Genomic DNA, 14,088 nt, shown 5'->3' on the forward strand with positions numbered 1-14,088 from the left:
ATTGGTTCGTTTATTTATTCTGAATCTAGAAAATTTGTCATCTGTATAAGGTAATATATGGTACCTCTGTGTTCAGAATATCTGATTAACATCAGATATGTTAATAATAGATTTATTTGTTTTGTTATATTTATATGCTTACATATAAATATAACCTTAAGTATTTATTATTGATATATTTATACTTATTTGTAAGTGTTAGTTTATATTTACTATACTTATGTACTATATTTATACAGCTTTAGATTTTAATGGCATGGTGTAGTGGTACCATGATTCTCAATGCAGAACGGATCAAACTTAACCAAAGATTCTTGGCTAAGGGAGAAATACAGACAATTATGGGAAGAGACAAGGTTACGCTATGGATGGCAAAAAGTGACTATGATAAGAAAAAAACAGCTAGAAAGGCAAGAAGGCATCTAAAATAACCCCAAAAGGTCATTCACCACAATAAGCATTTCTGTCTGTGTACAAGATTCGCTATGCCACAATGTCAAACATCCTTCCAGCTTTAAGTGTTCAAAACATTACAGCAAGGCCAACAGGCACATGAAAAGATGCTCAACATCACTAATTATTTAAAAAATGCAAATCAAAACTATAATGAGGTCAGACCAGTCAGACCAGACCTCAGACCAGTCAGAATGGTCATTATCAAAAAGTCTACAAATAATAAATGCTGGAGAGGGTGTAGAGAAAAGGGAACCCTCCTACACTGTTGGTAGGAATGAAAATTGGTGCAGCCACTATGGAGAACAGTATGGAAGTCCCTTAAAGAACTAAAACTAGGGCTTCCCTGGCGGCGCAGTGGTTGAGAGTCCGCCTGCCGATGCAGGGTACATGGGTTCGTGCCCTGGTCTGGGAAGATCCCACATGCCGCAGAGCAGCTGGGCCCATGAGCCGTGGCCGCTGAGCCTGCACGTCCGGAGCCTGTGCTCTGCAATGGGAGAGGCCACAACAGTGAGAGGCCCGCGTACCGCAAAAAAAGAAAAAAAAAAAAAGAACTAAAACTAGAGTTACCCTATGATCCAGCATTCCCACTCTGGGGCATATATCTGAAAAAGATGAAAACTCTTAATTTGAAAAGATACATGCATCCCAATGTTCATAGCAGCACTATTTACAATAGCGAAGACATGGAAGCAACCTAAATGTCCATCGACAGATGAATGGATAAAGAAGATGTGGTACATATATAATGGAAGACATATACATATATATACTCAGCCATAAAAAAGAGTGAAATAATGCCATTTGCAGCAACATGGATGGACCTAGAGATTATCATACTGAGTGAAGTAAGTCAGATAAAGACAAATATCATATGATATCACTTATTTGTGGAATCTAAAGTAATGATACAAATGAACTTATTTACAAAACAGAAAAAGACTCACAGACATAGAAAACAAACTTACGGTTACCAAAGGGTAAGGGGTGGGAAGGATAAATTGGTAATTTGGGATTAACAGATACACACTACTATATATAAAATATGTAAACAAGGACCTACTGTATAGCACAGGGAATTATATTTAATATCTTGTAATAACTTATAATGGAAAAGAACCTGAAAAAGAATATGTATATATATATATAACTGAATCACTTTGCTGTACACCTGAAACACTGTAAATCAACGATATTTCTATTTAAAAAAACATTAGAGCAAGATGAACTAAATTCAAAGACTCTTTTGACACTGAGTGAATCCATTTACTTCAGGGATCCTCTTAAGCAAGCAAGGCAGTAGACAAAAATAAAGAGGCAACTTAGTGTCGTGTTTAGGAGTGCATGATGTGCAGCTGAACAGCCTGGGTTGGGCTGTAGCTTTGCCTTGTATTAGCCATGTAATCTCAGGCAAGCTTCTTCACTCCTCTCTCTGTTCCTTACTTTCTTCATCTGTAAAATGGAGATAATAACAGTTCCTAATTTAGAAGGATGCTGTGAGGATGAAATGAGATAACCTACTTAGAGTTCTTAGCACAGTATCTGATACATAGTAATGCTTGCTATTATTATTATTAGTTCAAAAATTTCTCGGTAATAAGCTGTTTGGTCTTTGTTATGTACACAATTCATAAAGGGTAAATTCACCAGCTTTGCAGAGTTCCACAGTACCTCAAATCAGATGACAAAGATAGGCAGAGAGCACACAAGCCAAAAAGGTCTGAACCCCAAAGTTTACCTTTTAATCAGTGGAACACATTTCCCACATGCACAATAGAAACAAGTAGTGGCTATACTATTAGTAGCACAGGTGAAAGATGTGAGTAGGCTGGGCTGAGCATCTAGCTGTGATCCACACCACTGCTCTAATGGGGCGCATTCTATGGTACTTGGGAAGGAAAGAACACAGTGACCCCCGGGAGAATACATCTGCCCCTGGCGGCACTGGAGCAGCTTGAAGATTACATCTCATTCTCAAGGACTTCAGAGAACCTATTCTGCACTGTACCAAGAACACCACAGCACTCACTGTAGTAACAGTAAGAAACACTGTAACCCATAACACACACAAAGATTTTAAAATAAAAAATGTAGGCATTTGTTTTTTATTTCAAAACCTGAATATGCTTTTGGCGATATCTTTTCAAAAGCAGGACCCTCTTTAATTGGCAGTATCTCAGTACCAGCTCTCAATCTCTCCATAACAAGTTGACTGACTAGTTCGTTTTCCCTATGGGTTTATATACCTCACTTTCTTCTTAAGCAAGTAATACTGAGCAGTGAAACCACTCAAGATTAGACAAAAAAAAAAAAAGTAAGGGAGAAGAGTTTAGAAATTTTACAAAGTCAATCAGGAAATAAAATGTCAAGAATTAACTACATTTCTTAAAGTTAGCTATACACACTTACATTCCACACACATAAAACAAGATGTTGGTCTCCCAATAACATTCTCCAGTAATAGAGTCAGAGCTCCTCTGAGAAATGGTTGATCCCAGGGCTGGGGCAGAGAAAGAACAGGACATGTCTGGAACATCTTAGACCAAAAAGTAAGGAAGTGCTCAAAGAAGGATTGGGGACATGTTAAAAGGACATGGACCCAGACTGAAGGGGCTACCGCCAGCCAAAATGGGGATGATTAGAGCATCAAAATAAAATAATCATAGTAAAGAATTATAATCCTTTGAATAAAGTAAGAATCCTTGAGTCCACAGTGATATAAACAAAAGATTAAATAAATGGGGCGGGGGGTGAGAATGGGCGGGTAGGGTAAAAAGCTCTTCCTTACTGTAGAAAAACAACTAATGTATCTAGAAGGGATGATGGAATAAGAAAAATCACCATTTGCCAATCATCATCATAATAACTGATTCAGGCAAGAATCATCAAAGGATGCTGAACTAGTGGATGAAAGTTTAAGAAGCAACAGGACATTCACATAGTCTCAGAATATACCCCTACAAGTTAATTTTCAATTACAATAAAAATGTACAGTGGAGAAACCTGGCAGTTATCACCTTAACCAACTGATTAAAGTCACCATTGCCACTAATGGGGGCAGTCGACAGCATGTGCGTCCTGGTGTAAATGCACCGAGAAGTCAGCATTGTTTCAATGATTTGAAATTGAAAACTAAGGAAACCTGAATAAACTATGGACTGTAATTAATAATGCATCAATATTGTTTCATTAATTGCAACAAATGCAGCATACTAATGTAAGATGTTAATAATAGGGGAAACTGTGGAGGGGAGAAAAAGCATAACCTAAATCTAATAATGAGAAAACACCGGAAAAACCCACCTGCATTCTACAAAATAACCGGACTGTACTATTCAAAATTGCCAATGTGATGAAATACAATAAAAGACTCCAGGATAAAGAAATTAACTCAGATTAAAGGAATTAATTAATCTCAATAAGGTCTGTAAAGTAGATAATAGCATTGTTTCAACGTTAAGTTCCTGATTTTCATCACTGTACTATGTTTATGTAAGTGAATTCCTTGTTTTTAGAAAATACACACTGAAATATTTAGAGGTAAAAGGGAATCATGTCTGCAACATACTTCTAAAAGGTTCAGAGAAAAGAATGAAGTGGGAGAGTAAGAGAGGAAGGGGGAAGGTGGAGGCGAGAGAAAAACAAATGTTAACAAAATGTTGACATTTGGGGAATCTGTGAAGAGCATCCAGGAGTTTCTGCAACTTTTCCGTGTCTGAAATTATGTCAGTTTTTAAAACTTAAGTTGGATATAAAGTACTACATCTGTCAAAACTCACAGAACAGTACACAAAGATCTGTACATTATATCATAAGATAATAATAAAAGCTTATTCTAGATGTTTCATCAAATGTTGATGATTGGAACACTTCAGTAATTGAAAACAGAGGTTAGAAACCCACAAAGGACCAATCAAAATGAAGACTAAATTCAAGCCTGCTGTATGTTAAGCTTGAAATGATACGGTAGCACCAGTGAGGCTGCCTGTCACTTCTGTGCCCACAATGACCAGCAGCTCTCATGATTTCCTGGCTGTACAGAGGCCTGCCACCTTCCTGTCACACTCCCCAGAAGGCCCTCTTGTGCTCAGCCGGGTAACACTACATTCTCTTACTAATCAGTCTCCAAATACATAAACCCGTTTGTTACAAGCAAACACAGACCTTAATTTTTTTTTAAATTAAAAAAGGGAGAAGCCAAACATGATAGTGACAATCTCTGATGAGGGCAAACATGTTGCTAAATAAGCCTCAGGGAAACACTGCCGCTGATGCCAAGGCCCAGAGCAGAAGCCAGCCTCACACCTGGCTTAGAACACAGGTTAATATCTTTCCAAGTGTTTTTCAAAGATTACTATCATTCTAATAGTCAACAATATTTTTCAAAACACTAATAAAACAAAGTGGCTGAGATGTCTCATACCTTGCTTTAGAAATACTATAAATTCCTTTACAGTTTGGTCCAAATGAACTCCATAATATACTACAGGTCTGAAATTGCGATGCTCAAATGAACGAATGAGGCGAACCGTAATGGTCACATCTTCGGAAGCCATGTGAAGAAATTCCTGTGGCAAGGGGACAATGACATCAACTCATAATTATCTACAAGCCTGTACTTCCTCCATCAGCTCTTGGGCACCCAGCCCATCTCTCCCACACTGCACAGTTAGCAACACAGTCCCCACACCCACGCCAGATTCCGGGACAACCAAAGGGTCCCAAGGTCACTCCCACTTACCCACTGCGATCCTGGACAGCTTCATCACAGTCACTGATGTTCTGACTGGTCAAAAACTGACAGGGCACAGAAAATGAACACAGTTGACTCAAGGGTTTGGGTGTGCATGTATGGGGAGAAGTGGGTTGCACTAAACATGTGACCACTCTGGTTTGGTACACCAGCGATCTCCTCATTTGGCCCTGAGATGAAGTACACTTATATTAGCATCAACTATCAGGCTACATTTTGTTTTGTTTTGTTCTTTTTGTTTTGGCTGCGTTGTCTTCGTTGCTGCGCGCCGGCTTTCTCTAGTTGCAGGGAGCGGGGGTTACTCTTCGTTGCGGTGCGCAGGCTTCTCATTGCAGTGGCTTCTCTTGTTGTGGAGCACGGGCTCTAGGCACACGGGCTTCAGTAGTTGTGGCATGCGGGCTCAGTAGTTGTGGCTCACAGGCTCTAGAGCACAGGCTCAGTAGTTGTGGCATGCGGGCTCAGTAGTTGTGGCTCACGGGCTCTAGAGCACAGGCTCAGTAGTGGCGCATGGGCTTAGTTGCTCTGCGGCATGTGGGATCTTCCTAGACTGGGGCTCGAATCCGTGTCTCCTGAATTGACAGGTGGATTCTTAACCACTGTGCCACCACGGAAGCCCCAGGCTGCATTTTAATTTCACAAATGTTGCCAGATTTCAGGAAGGATTTAATCATGTGCCACGGTATCATCCACCTTCCACACTATTATTTGAATATGTTTATTTCATCCTAAAACTATGTATTGGGTTGGCCAAAAGGTTCTTCCGGTTTTTTCTGTAAGATGGCTCTAGTAGCACTTGGTTGTCTTTAACTACATTCAAAACAATTATGTTAGATTGTATTGTGACAGCTGTCATATCAGAGTGCATTTAAGAAACAGAATTATCGGGGCTTCCCTGGTGACGCAGTGGTTGGGAATCTGCCTGCCAATGCAGGGGACACGGGTTCGAGCCCTGGTCTGGGAAGATCCCACATGCCGCGGAGCAACTAGGCCCATGAGCCACAACTACTGAGCCTGCGCGTCTGGAGCTGTGCTCCGCAACAAGAGAGGCCGCGATAGTGAGAGGCCCGTGCACCGCGATGAAGAGTGGCCCCCACTTGACACAACTAGAGAAAGCCCTCGCACAGAAACGAAGACCCAACACAGCAAAAATAAATAAATTGATTAAAAAAAAAATTGGTGAATTTTTGTGTAGCCATTTTAATATTGAAGATGGAAGAAAGAAAGCAACATTTTCGGCATATTATGCTTTATTATTTCAAGAAAGGTAAAAACGAAACCAAAATGCAAAAAACTAGATTTGTGCAGTGTATGGAGAAGGTGCTGTGACTGACTGAACGTGTCAAAAGTGGCTTGCAAAGTTTTGTGCTGGAGATTTCTCGCTGGATGATGCTCCATGGTCGGGGAGACTAGCTGAAGTTGGTAGCGATCAAATCGAGACATTAATTGAGAAGAATCAACATTATACCATGCAGGAGATAGCCAACATACTCAAAGTATCCAAATCAAGCGTTGAAAATCATTTGCACCAGCTTGGTTATGTTCATTGCTTCAATGTTTGGGTTCCACATAAGTTAAGTAAAAAAAACCTTCTTGACCATAGTCCCGCATGCGATTCTCTACTTAAACATAATGAAAACGTTCCATTTTTAAAAGAAATTGTGACAGGTGATGAAAAAATGGATACTGTACAATAATGTGGAACGGAAGAGATCGTGAGGCAGGCAAAATGAACCACCACTGACCACACCAAAGGCAGGTCTTCATCCAAAAAAGGTGATGTTGTGTATATGGTGGGATTTGAAGGGAGTCCTCTATTATGAGCTCCTTCTGGAAAACCAAACGCTTAATTCCAACAAGTACTGCTCCCAATTAGACCAACTGAAAGCAGCACTCGACGAAAAGCGTCCAGAATTAGTCAACAGAAAACACATAATCTGCCATCAGGGTAACACAAGACCATGTGTTTCTTTGATGACCAGGCAAAAACTGTTACAGATTTAATTCTATCATCAAACCAGGAGGTATTATACTCATTTAAGGATGAGGAAAGACTCAAGAGAGATTGTGCTAATTGCCCAAGGTCATATAGCTGATAAAAAATGAAGCCAGGATTCAAGCACCAATTTAATTCCAAATCCCATGCACTCTCTAATGCACTGTTCGAAAAATCATCCCAAACTATTTCCTCCAAAAAATCTGCAAAGTTGCCAATGTTTTAAAAATAAAATTATGGTATATTTCTAATTAGTAGCAACTACTTCATGCTTTCAACTTTGCATACAACTTACAGCCAGAATACGCAAGTGCTAAAAAAAATACCTGTAATGAGGGGAAAGCAGGGAGCAGGGGGTGGGGGAGGGGTTGGTGGTGGTGGTGGGATGAACTGGGAGATTGGGATTGACATATATACACTAATATGTATAAAATAGATAACTAATAAGAACCTGCTATATTAAAAATAAAATTCCAAAAGAAAAAACCCTGTAATACTAATAACATAAGAAAAGATGTCCAACCTCACCAGTAATCAGTGAAATTCAAAATAACAATGAGATATATTACTCATCAAACTGACAAAGGAAAAAGTCTGACAATACCTAGCGTTGGCAAGGGTGCAGAACCAGTTAAGGCTGGCATCCAAACAGGTTCTACTTTTGGAGGCAATCGGGCAATATTTAGTAAAGCTGAAGATTCACATACCTTTCAATCCAGCAATTTCATTCATAGGTAGGTGTCCTGGGGACTCTCTCACACACGGCACAAGGAGAACTGTAAAAGAACATTAATAGTAACATCATTTGTTAATCGCAAAAACTGGAAACGGCTAAATGTTCATCAGCAGGAGGATAGATAATTATGACATTTTCATACAATGAAATTAGTTCAAGCAGTGAAAATGAATGAACCTGAACTATGCACATCAACACAGATGAAATCTCAGAAAGAGTAAGGTGAATGGAAAAAAATCAAACCGCAAAAACATCAGAATACACTACCATTTACATAAAGTTCAAAAGCATAGCTTTTATTATGTTTAAAAGGAGATGATTAATTGTTCTTTCTGAGGCAGAGAAAGGATTATGCAATTAGGGAGAAGTAAAACCGGTGTTTCAATTATACTGGTTGCATTTTATATCTTAAGTAGGATGTTAGGTATAGGGAGAGTATAAATTACTATTCTTTAAGCCTTTCAGTGTGTCCAAAATACTTCATAATATACACAAATAAGCCACACTAATTTGGCCTAGAAAGTCTCTCTGAATCATAGAATGCTTACACAAATATTTTACTAAGTTTGAGAGAATACACAGCATATTATGCATGAAAAGCAAAGGTTCAGCTGTTTTAATGCATAAAATAATTTGCAATTACAATTAGTATACTGTTTATAATTCAACAAGTGGTTTTTAAGGAACTAAAAATAATATTTTCCCTCTACATTAAATCTTTTGATAATTCCATTATTAAATTAAATCTTTTGATAATTCCATTATTAGCTACTACACTACTTGTTACTTTTTGTTGTTGTTTTATCTAATTCCTTTATTTTTGAGTATTGCGCAGCAAATTCCAGATTTCATATAATTTCACCCTATAACACTTCAGTATGTGTCTCTAACACTGAACACTTAAAAAAACTAAAATGTCATTATCATACCTAACAAAACTAATAGCAAATACTCAGTTTCATCTAATACTTAGTCCATGTTTTGATTTTCTCTGTCCCCAAAATGTCTTTTTACAGTTAGCTTGTTTGATTTAGAATCCAAAGTCTACATACTTTATTTCACTTATATATACAAAATTTTTTAAATTAGGAACATACAGTACAAGCTCTTTATAACCTGCCTTTTAACTTAACTTCTTATGCACATTTGCCCATGTATTAAATATTTTTCTTCAATGATTTTAAGGTCTGTACAACATTCCATACTTCTTACCTCCAACATCTTATTATTGAACATTTAGCTTATTTTCAAATATACACACATGAGAAATGACTCATGAGAAGTAGAAAACCTGGGCTCAAGATGAATAAGCATATTTGTTAGATTTTTTGATACTGCCAAATTGCTCTGCAGTGGGGCACATCAGTTTTCCCATGAACAGTGTATTCCTTGCAAAACACTAGGTATTATAATAGAAAAATTATTATTACTTTTATCCACATCAATAGGTACAATAATATCTTTTTATTTATTTGCATTCTTTAGTGTGGTTAAACATGACCGAAAAACAAACAAAACAAACAAAACAAAAATCCCTTACAAACCAACAATGAAAATGTAAAACATGTCAGAAAAGTGGACAAAGATATGAACATAAAAATTTCCCAAAAAATATATTATTTTTTATGAAATTTGGTTTTACAGTGCTTCCCAAAAATTCTGACCCTAGAATCTACCAAATAATGGCAGTTCAGCAAGACGTTTACAATTTAAAATATACTGAGGTACTTAATAAAGAATCTCTCTCAAGAAAGGGATATTATCAAAGATTCCATATTTTAGAAGCAGTGTTAACAGGGTTTGTGAAAATTATGACCAACTTCTTCCTCCTCTCACCAAGTCCCCAGAACAACAAAGAAGTCCTCCAAAGCACACCACACACATACACCCAAACATGCTGGGAAGCCTATAATGCAGTCCAAGTTCCCCAAGAGTTTAGAGCTGGACGGATCTAACTTAATTATTGACTCTACCTCTTAGCCCCAACACATAGTTGGATCTCACACAGCTGGATCTCAATAAATAGTAGCTGCTTTTATCAACAGTCTACTTGGGATTAAATAGGTTTGGGCATAAAGACAGCTCATGTAGGCAGCAGATAAAGATACAAGATTCCCAGGTACAATGAAATAAATGATACAAACGGTCTAACCAAGGAGGCTGGGCAAGCTAGCACATGCATGCCTTACGAAACTTTTCTAATTGTAGGTTTGTTTTTTTCACTTAATAAAAAGCTGCCCATATATTGTACTTAAATAGCTGAAGTTTTCAATTTAAAACTCCAAATTTGCATTAATATCTAATTTTGGTCAACAACATATGGTCATCTTCATCAGAAATTTGTTGTAATTTATACTCAGTAACTAAACCATATTAGCTACTATCAGCATGAAGCCATTATTTAATTTGCCTCAAGGACTGTTGGAAATACAGCTTGTTAGTTTAGGGAGCCAGACATACTGTAGAGACAGCTTGGAAAGCCAGTATTACAAACTATAAATGTGACATTTTCCCAGAAGGCTTGACCTACTTTAAAAAAATAGAGTCTATCACACAGAGTGAAGTAAGTCAGAAAGAAAAAGACAAATACCGTATGCTAACACATATATGGAATTTAAGAAAAAAAAAATGTCATGAAGAACCTAGGGGTAAGACAGGAATAAAGATGCAGACCTACTGGAGAACGGACTTGAGGATATGGGGAGGGGGAAGGGTGAGCTGTGACAGGGCGAGAGAGAGTCATGGACATATACACACTAACAAACGTAGTAAGGTAGATAGCTAGTGGGAAGCAGCCACATAGCACAAGGAGATCAGCTCGGTGCTTTGTGACCACCTGGAGGGGTGGGATAGGGAGGGTGGGAGGGAGGGAGACGCAAGAGGGAAGAGATATGGGAACATATGTATATGTATAACTGATTCACTTTGTTATAAAGCAGAAACTAACACACCATTGTAAAGCAATTACACCCCAATAAAGATGTTAAAAAAAATAAAATAAAATAAAAAAATAAATGAATCTGATCAAGTTTAAAACGCATTCCTCAAGTGAAGGGACAGAGAAACCAAAAGCAATAATTTAGGGGTAAATTAACAAAAAATATTCAAGGACATGAAAAAAAGATCTGAATAAATGAAATGATAGACCATGTTCTTAACGATGAAAGCGCAAAGTTGTAAAGAAATCAATTCTCCCTAAATTAAAATATAAATTAAATAAAATCCCAATCAAAATATAAAATGGTGGTCTGGATTTATCACAAATACTTCTAATCTGGATGAAAATGCTTGTGAACTTAGCAAAGTCATAAAAGAAAAAAAGAGATCAGCAGCACCAATTATTAAAACACACTACAAAGTAACAACAGTCAGATATATAATAGTAATACATGAACAAGCTAGTATGATGTTCATATATTTACAAAATGCAATAACAGAAATGTTAAAGGACAATCAATCTAAGGTAATTTAAGCTGTGACACTGAAGACTGACAAATCAATAGAACACAATAGAAAACTCAGAAATAGACTCAAGATTCGAGAATTTAGCATAAAAATGGCATTTCAGGGCTTCCCTGGTGGTGCAGTGGTTGAGAGTCCGCCTGCCGATGCAGGGGACACGGGTTCGTGCCCCGGTCCGGGAAGGTGCCGCGGAGCGGCTGGGCCCGTGAGCCACGGCCGCTGAGCCTGCGCGTCCAGAGCCTGTGCTCCGCATCGGGAGAGGCCACAACAGTGAGAGGCCCGCGTACCGCAAAAAAAAAAAAAAAAAAAAAAAAAATGGCATTTCACATTTGTGGGAAAAGATAGTTTATTTAATCAATGGCATTGGGAAAACTGGTCAGACATTTTTAATTTTTTTTAATACATCTTTACTGGAGTATAATTGCTTTACTGGAGTATAAGTGCTAGTTTCTGTTGTACAACAAAGTGAATCAGCCATATGCATACATATATCCCCACATCCCCTCCCTCTTGAGCCTCCCTCCCAGCCTCCCTATCCCACCCCTCTAGGTCGTTGCAAAGCATCAAGCTGATCTCCCTGTGCTATGCGGCTGCTTCCCACTAGCTATCTTACATTTGGTAGTGTATATATGTCATTGCTACTCTCACTTCACCCCAGCTTTCCTCCCCACCGCTGTGTCCTCAAGTTCATGTCCTCTATGTCTGCGTCTTTATTCCTGCCCTGCCCCTAGGTTCACCAGTACCTTTTTTTTTTTAGATTCCATATATGTGTGTTAGCATACGGTGTTTTTCTCTTTCTGACTTACTTCACTCTACATGACAGACTCTAGGTCCATCCACCTCACTACAAATAACTCAATTTCGTTTCTTTTTATGGCTGAGTAATATTCCATTCTACATATGTGTCACATCTCTATCCATTCACCTGTCAATGGACACTTAGGTTGCTTCCATGGGTACTGTAAATAGTGCTGCAATGAACATTGTGGTACATGTCTCTTTCTGAATTATGGTTTTCTCAGAGGATATGCCCAGCAGTGGGATTGCTGGGTCATATAGTAGTTTTATTTTTAGTTTTTTAAGGACCCTCCATACTGTTCTCCATAGCGGCTGTTATCAATTTACATTCCCATCAACAGTGGAGGAGGGTTCCCTTTTCACCACACCCTCTCCAGCATTTATTGTTTCTAGATCTTTTGATAATGGCCACTCTGACCGGTGTGAGGTGATACCTCATCGTATTTTTGATTTGCATTTCTCTAATAATTAGTGATGTTCAGCATCTTTTCATGTGCCTCTTGACCATCTGTATGTCTTCTTTGGTGAAATGTCTGTTTAGATCTTCTGCCCATTTTTCAACTGGGTTGTTTGTTTTTTGGATAATGAGCTCCATTAGTTGTTTGTATATTTTGGAGATTAATCCTTTTGTCCGTTGTTTCATTTGCAAATATTTTCTCCCATTCTGAGGGTTGTCTTTTCATCTTGTTTATGGTTTCCTTTGCTGAGCAAAAGCTTTTAAGTTTTATTAGGTCCCATTTTTTTATTTTTGTTTTTATTTTCATTACTCCAGGAGGTGAGTCAAAAAAGATCTCGCTCTGGTTTATGTCTAAGCATGATTTTCCTACGTTTTCCTCTAAGAGTTTTATAGTGTCCGGTCTTACAGTTAGGTCTTTAATCTATTTGGAGTTTATTTTCGTATACAGTTTAGGTAGTGTTCTAATTTCATTCTTTTACATGCAGCTGTCCAGTTTTCCCAGCACCACTTATTGCAGAGGCTGTCTTTTCTCCATTGTATGTTCTTGCCTCCTTTGTTGTAAATTAGGTGACTATATGTGCACGGGTTTATCTCTGGGCTTTCTATCCTGTACCACTGACCTATATTTCTGTTTCTGCACCAGTACCATACTGTCTTGACTACTGTAGTTTGTAGTATAGTTTGAAGTTGGGGAGCCTGATTCCTCCAGCTCCATTTTTCTTTCTCAAGATTGCTTTGGCTATTTGGGGTCTTTTCTGTTTCCATACGAATTGTTAAATGTTTTGTTCTAATTCTGTGAAGAATGTCATTGGTAGTTTGATAGGGATTGCACTGAATCTGTAGATTGCATTGGGTAGTATAGTCATTTTCACAATATTGATTCTTCCAATCCAAGAACATGGTATATTTGTCCATCTGTTTATGTCTTCTTTGATTTCTTTCATCAGTGTTTTATAGTTTTCTGAGTACAAGTCTTTCACCTCCTTAGGTAGGTTTATTCCTAGGTGTCTTATTCTTTTTGTTGCATTGGTAAATGGGATTGTTTCCTTAATTTCTCTGATTTTTCATTGTTAGTGTATAGGAACGCCAGAGATTTCTGTGCATTAATTTTGTACCCTGCAACATTACCCAATTCATTGATTAGTTCTAGTAGTTTTCTGGTGGCATCTTTAGAATTTTCTATGTATAGTATCATGTCATCTGCAAACAGTGACAGTTTTACTTTTTCTTTTCCAATCTGTATTAAACTGGTCAGACATTTGGAAACAGGTAATGCTGGATTCTTACTTCATACCTTATACAAAATAAACCATATGTGGAACAAATATTTAAACTAAACTGTAAAATCACAGGAAGGCATCAAAAAATGGGTATAAAATTTTATAATCTTAAGGAAAGACCTTTCTAAACAAATAAAAATCAGCAACCATCAAGGA

The 14,088-nt window shown here is 37.8% G+C and overlaps 1 protein-coding gene across 3 annotated transcripts in view; it reads right to left on the reverse strand.

Annotated features, from left to right (window-relative positions):
* C7H2orf76 (chromosome 7 C2orf76 homolog) overlaps positions 1-14,088 on the reverse strand; it is an 86,156-nt gene that overhangs the window by 47,965 nt on the left and 24,103 nt on the right. For 2 of the 3 annotated variants that reach the window (XM_060015729.1, XM_060015730.1), the window contains exons 2-3: positions 7,907-7,975; positions 4,877-5,021 (exon numbers count right to left, since the gene is read on the reverse strand). In XM_060015729.1, the coding sequence (XP_059871712.1) occupies positions 4,877-5,009 (133 nt within the window). In that variant the 5' untranslated portion in view covers positions 5,010-5,021; positions 7,907-7,975. Of the gene's footprint in view, positions 1-4,876; positions 5,022-5,194; positions 5,251-7,906; positions 7,976-14,088 lie in introns of those variants that run through there. The other variant, XM_060015733.2, reaches the window with a different exon arrangement.

This window comes from Delphinus delphis, chromosome 7, assembly GCF_949987515.2.
Source record: "Delphinus delphis chromosome 7, mDelDel1.2, whole genome shotgun sequence".
Taxonomy (NCBI): domain Eukaryota; kingdom Metazoa; phylum Chordata; class Mammalia; order Artiodactyla; family Delphinidae; genus Delphinus; species Delphinus delphis.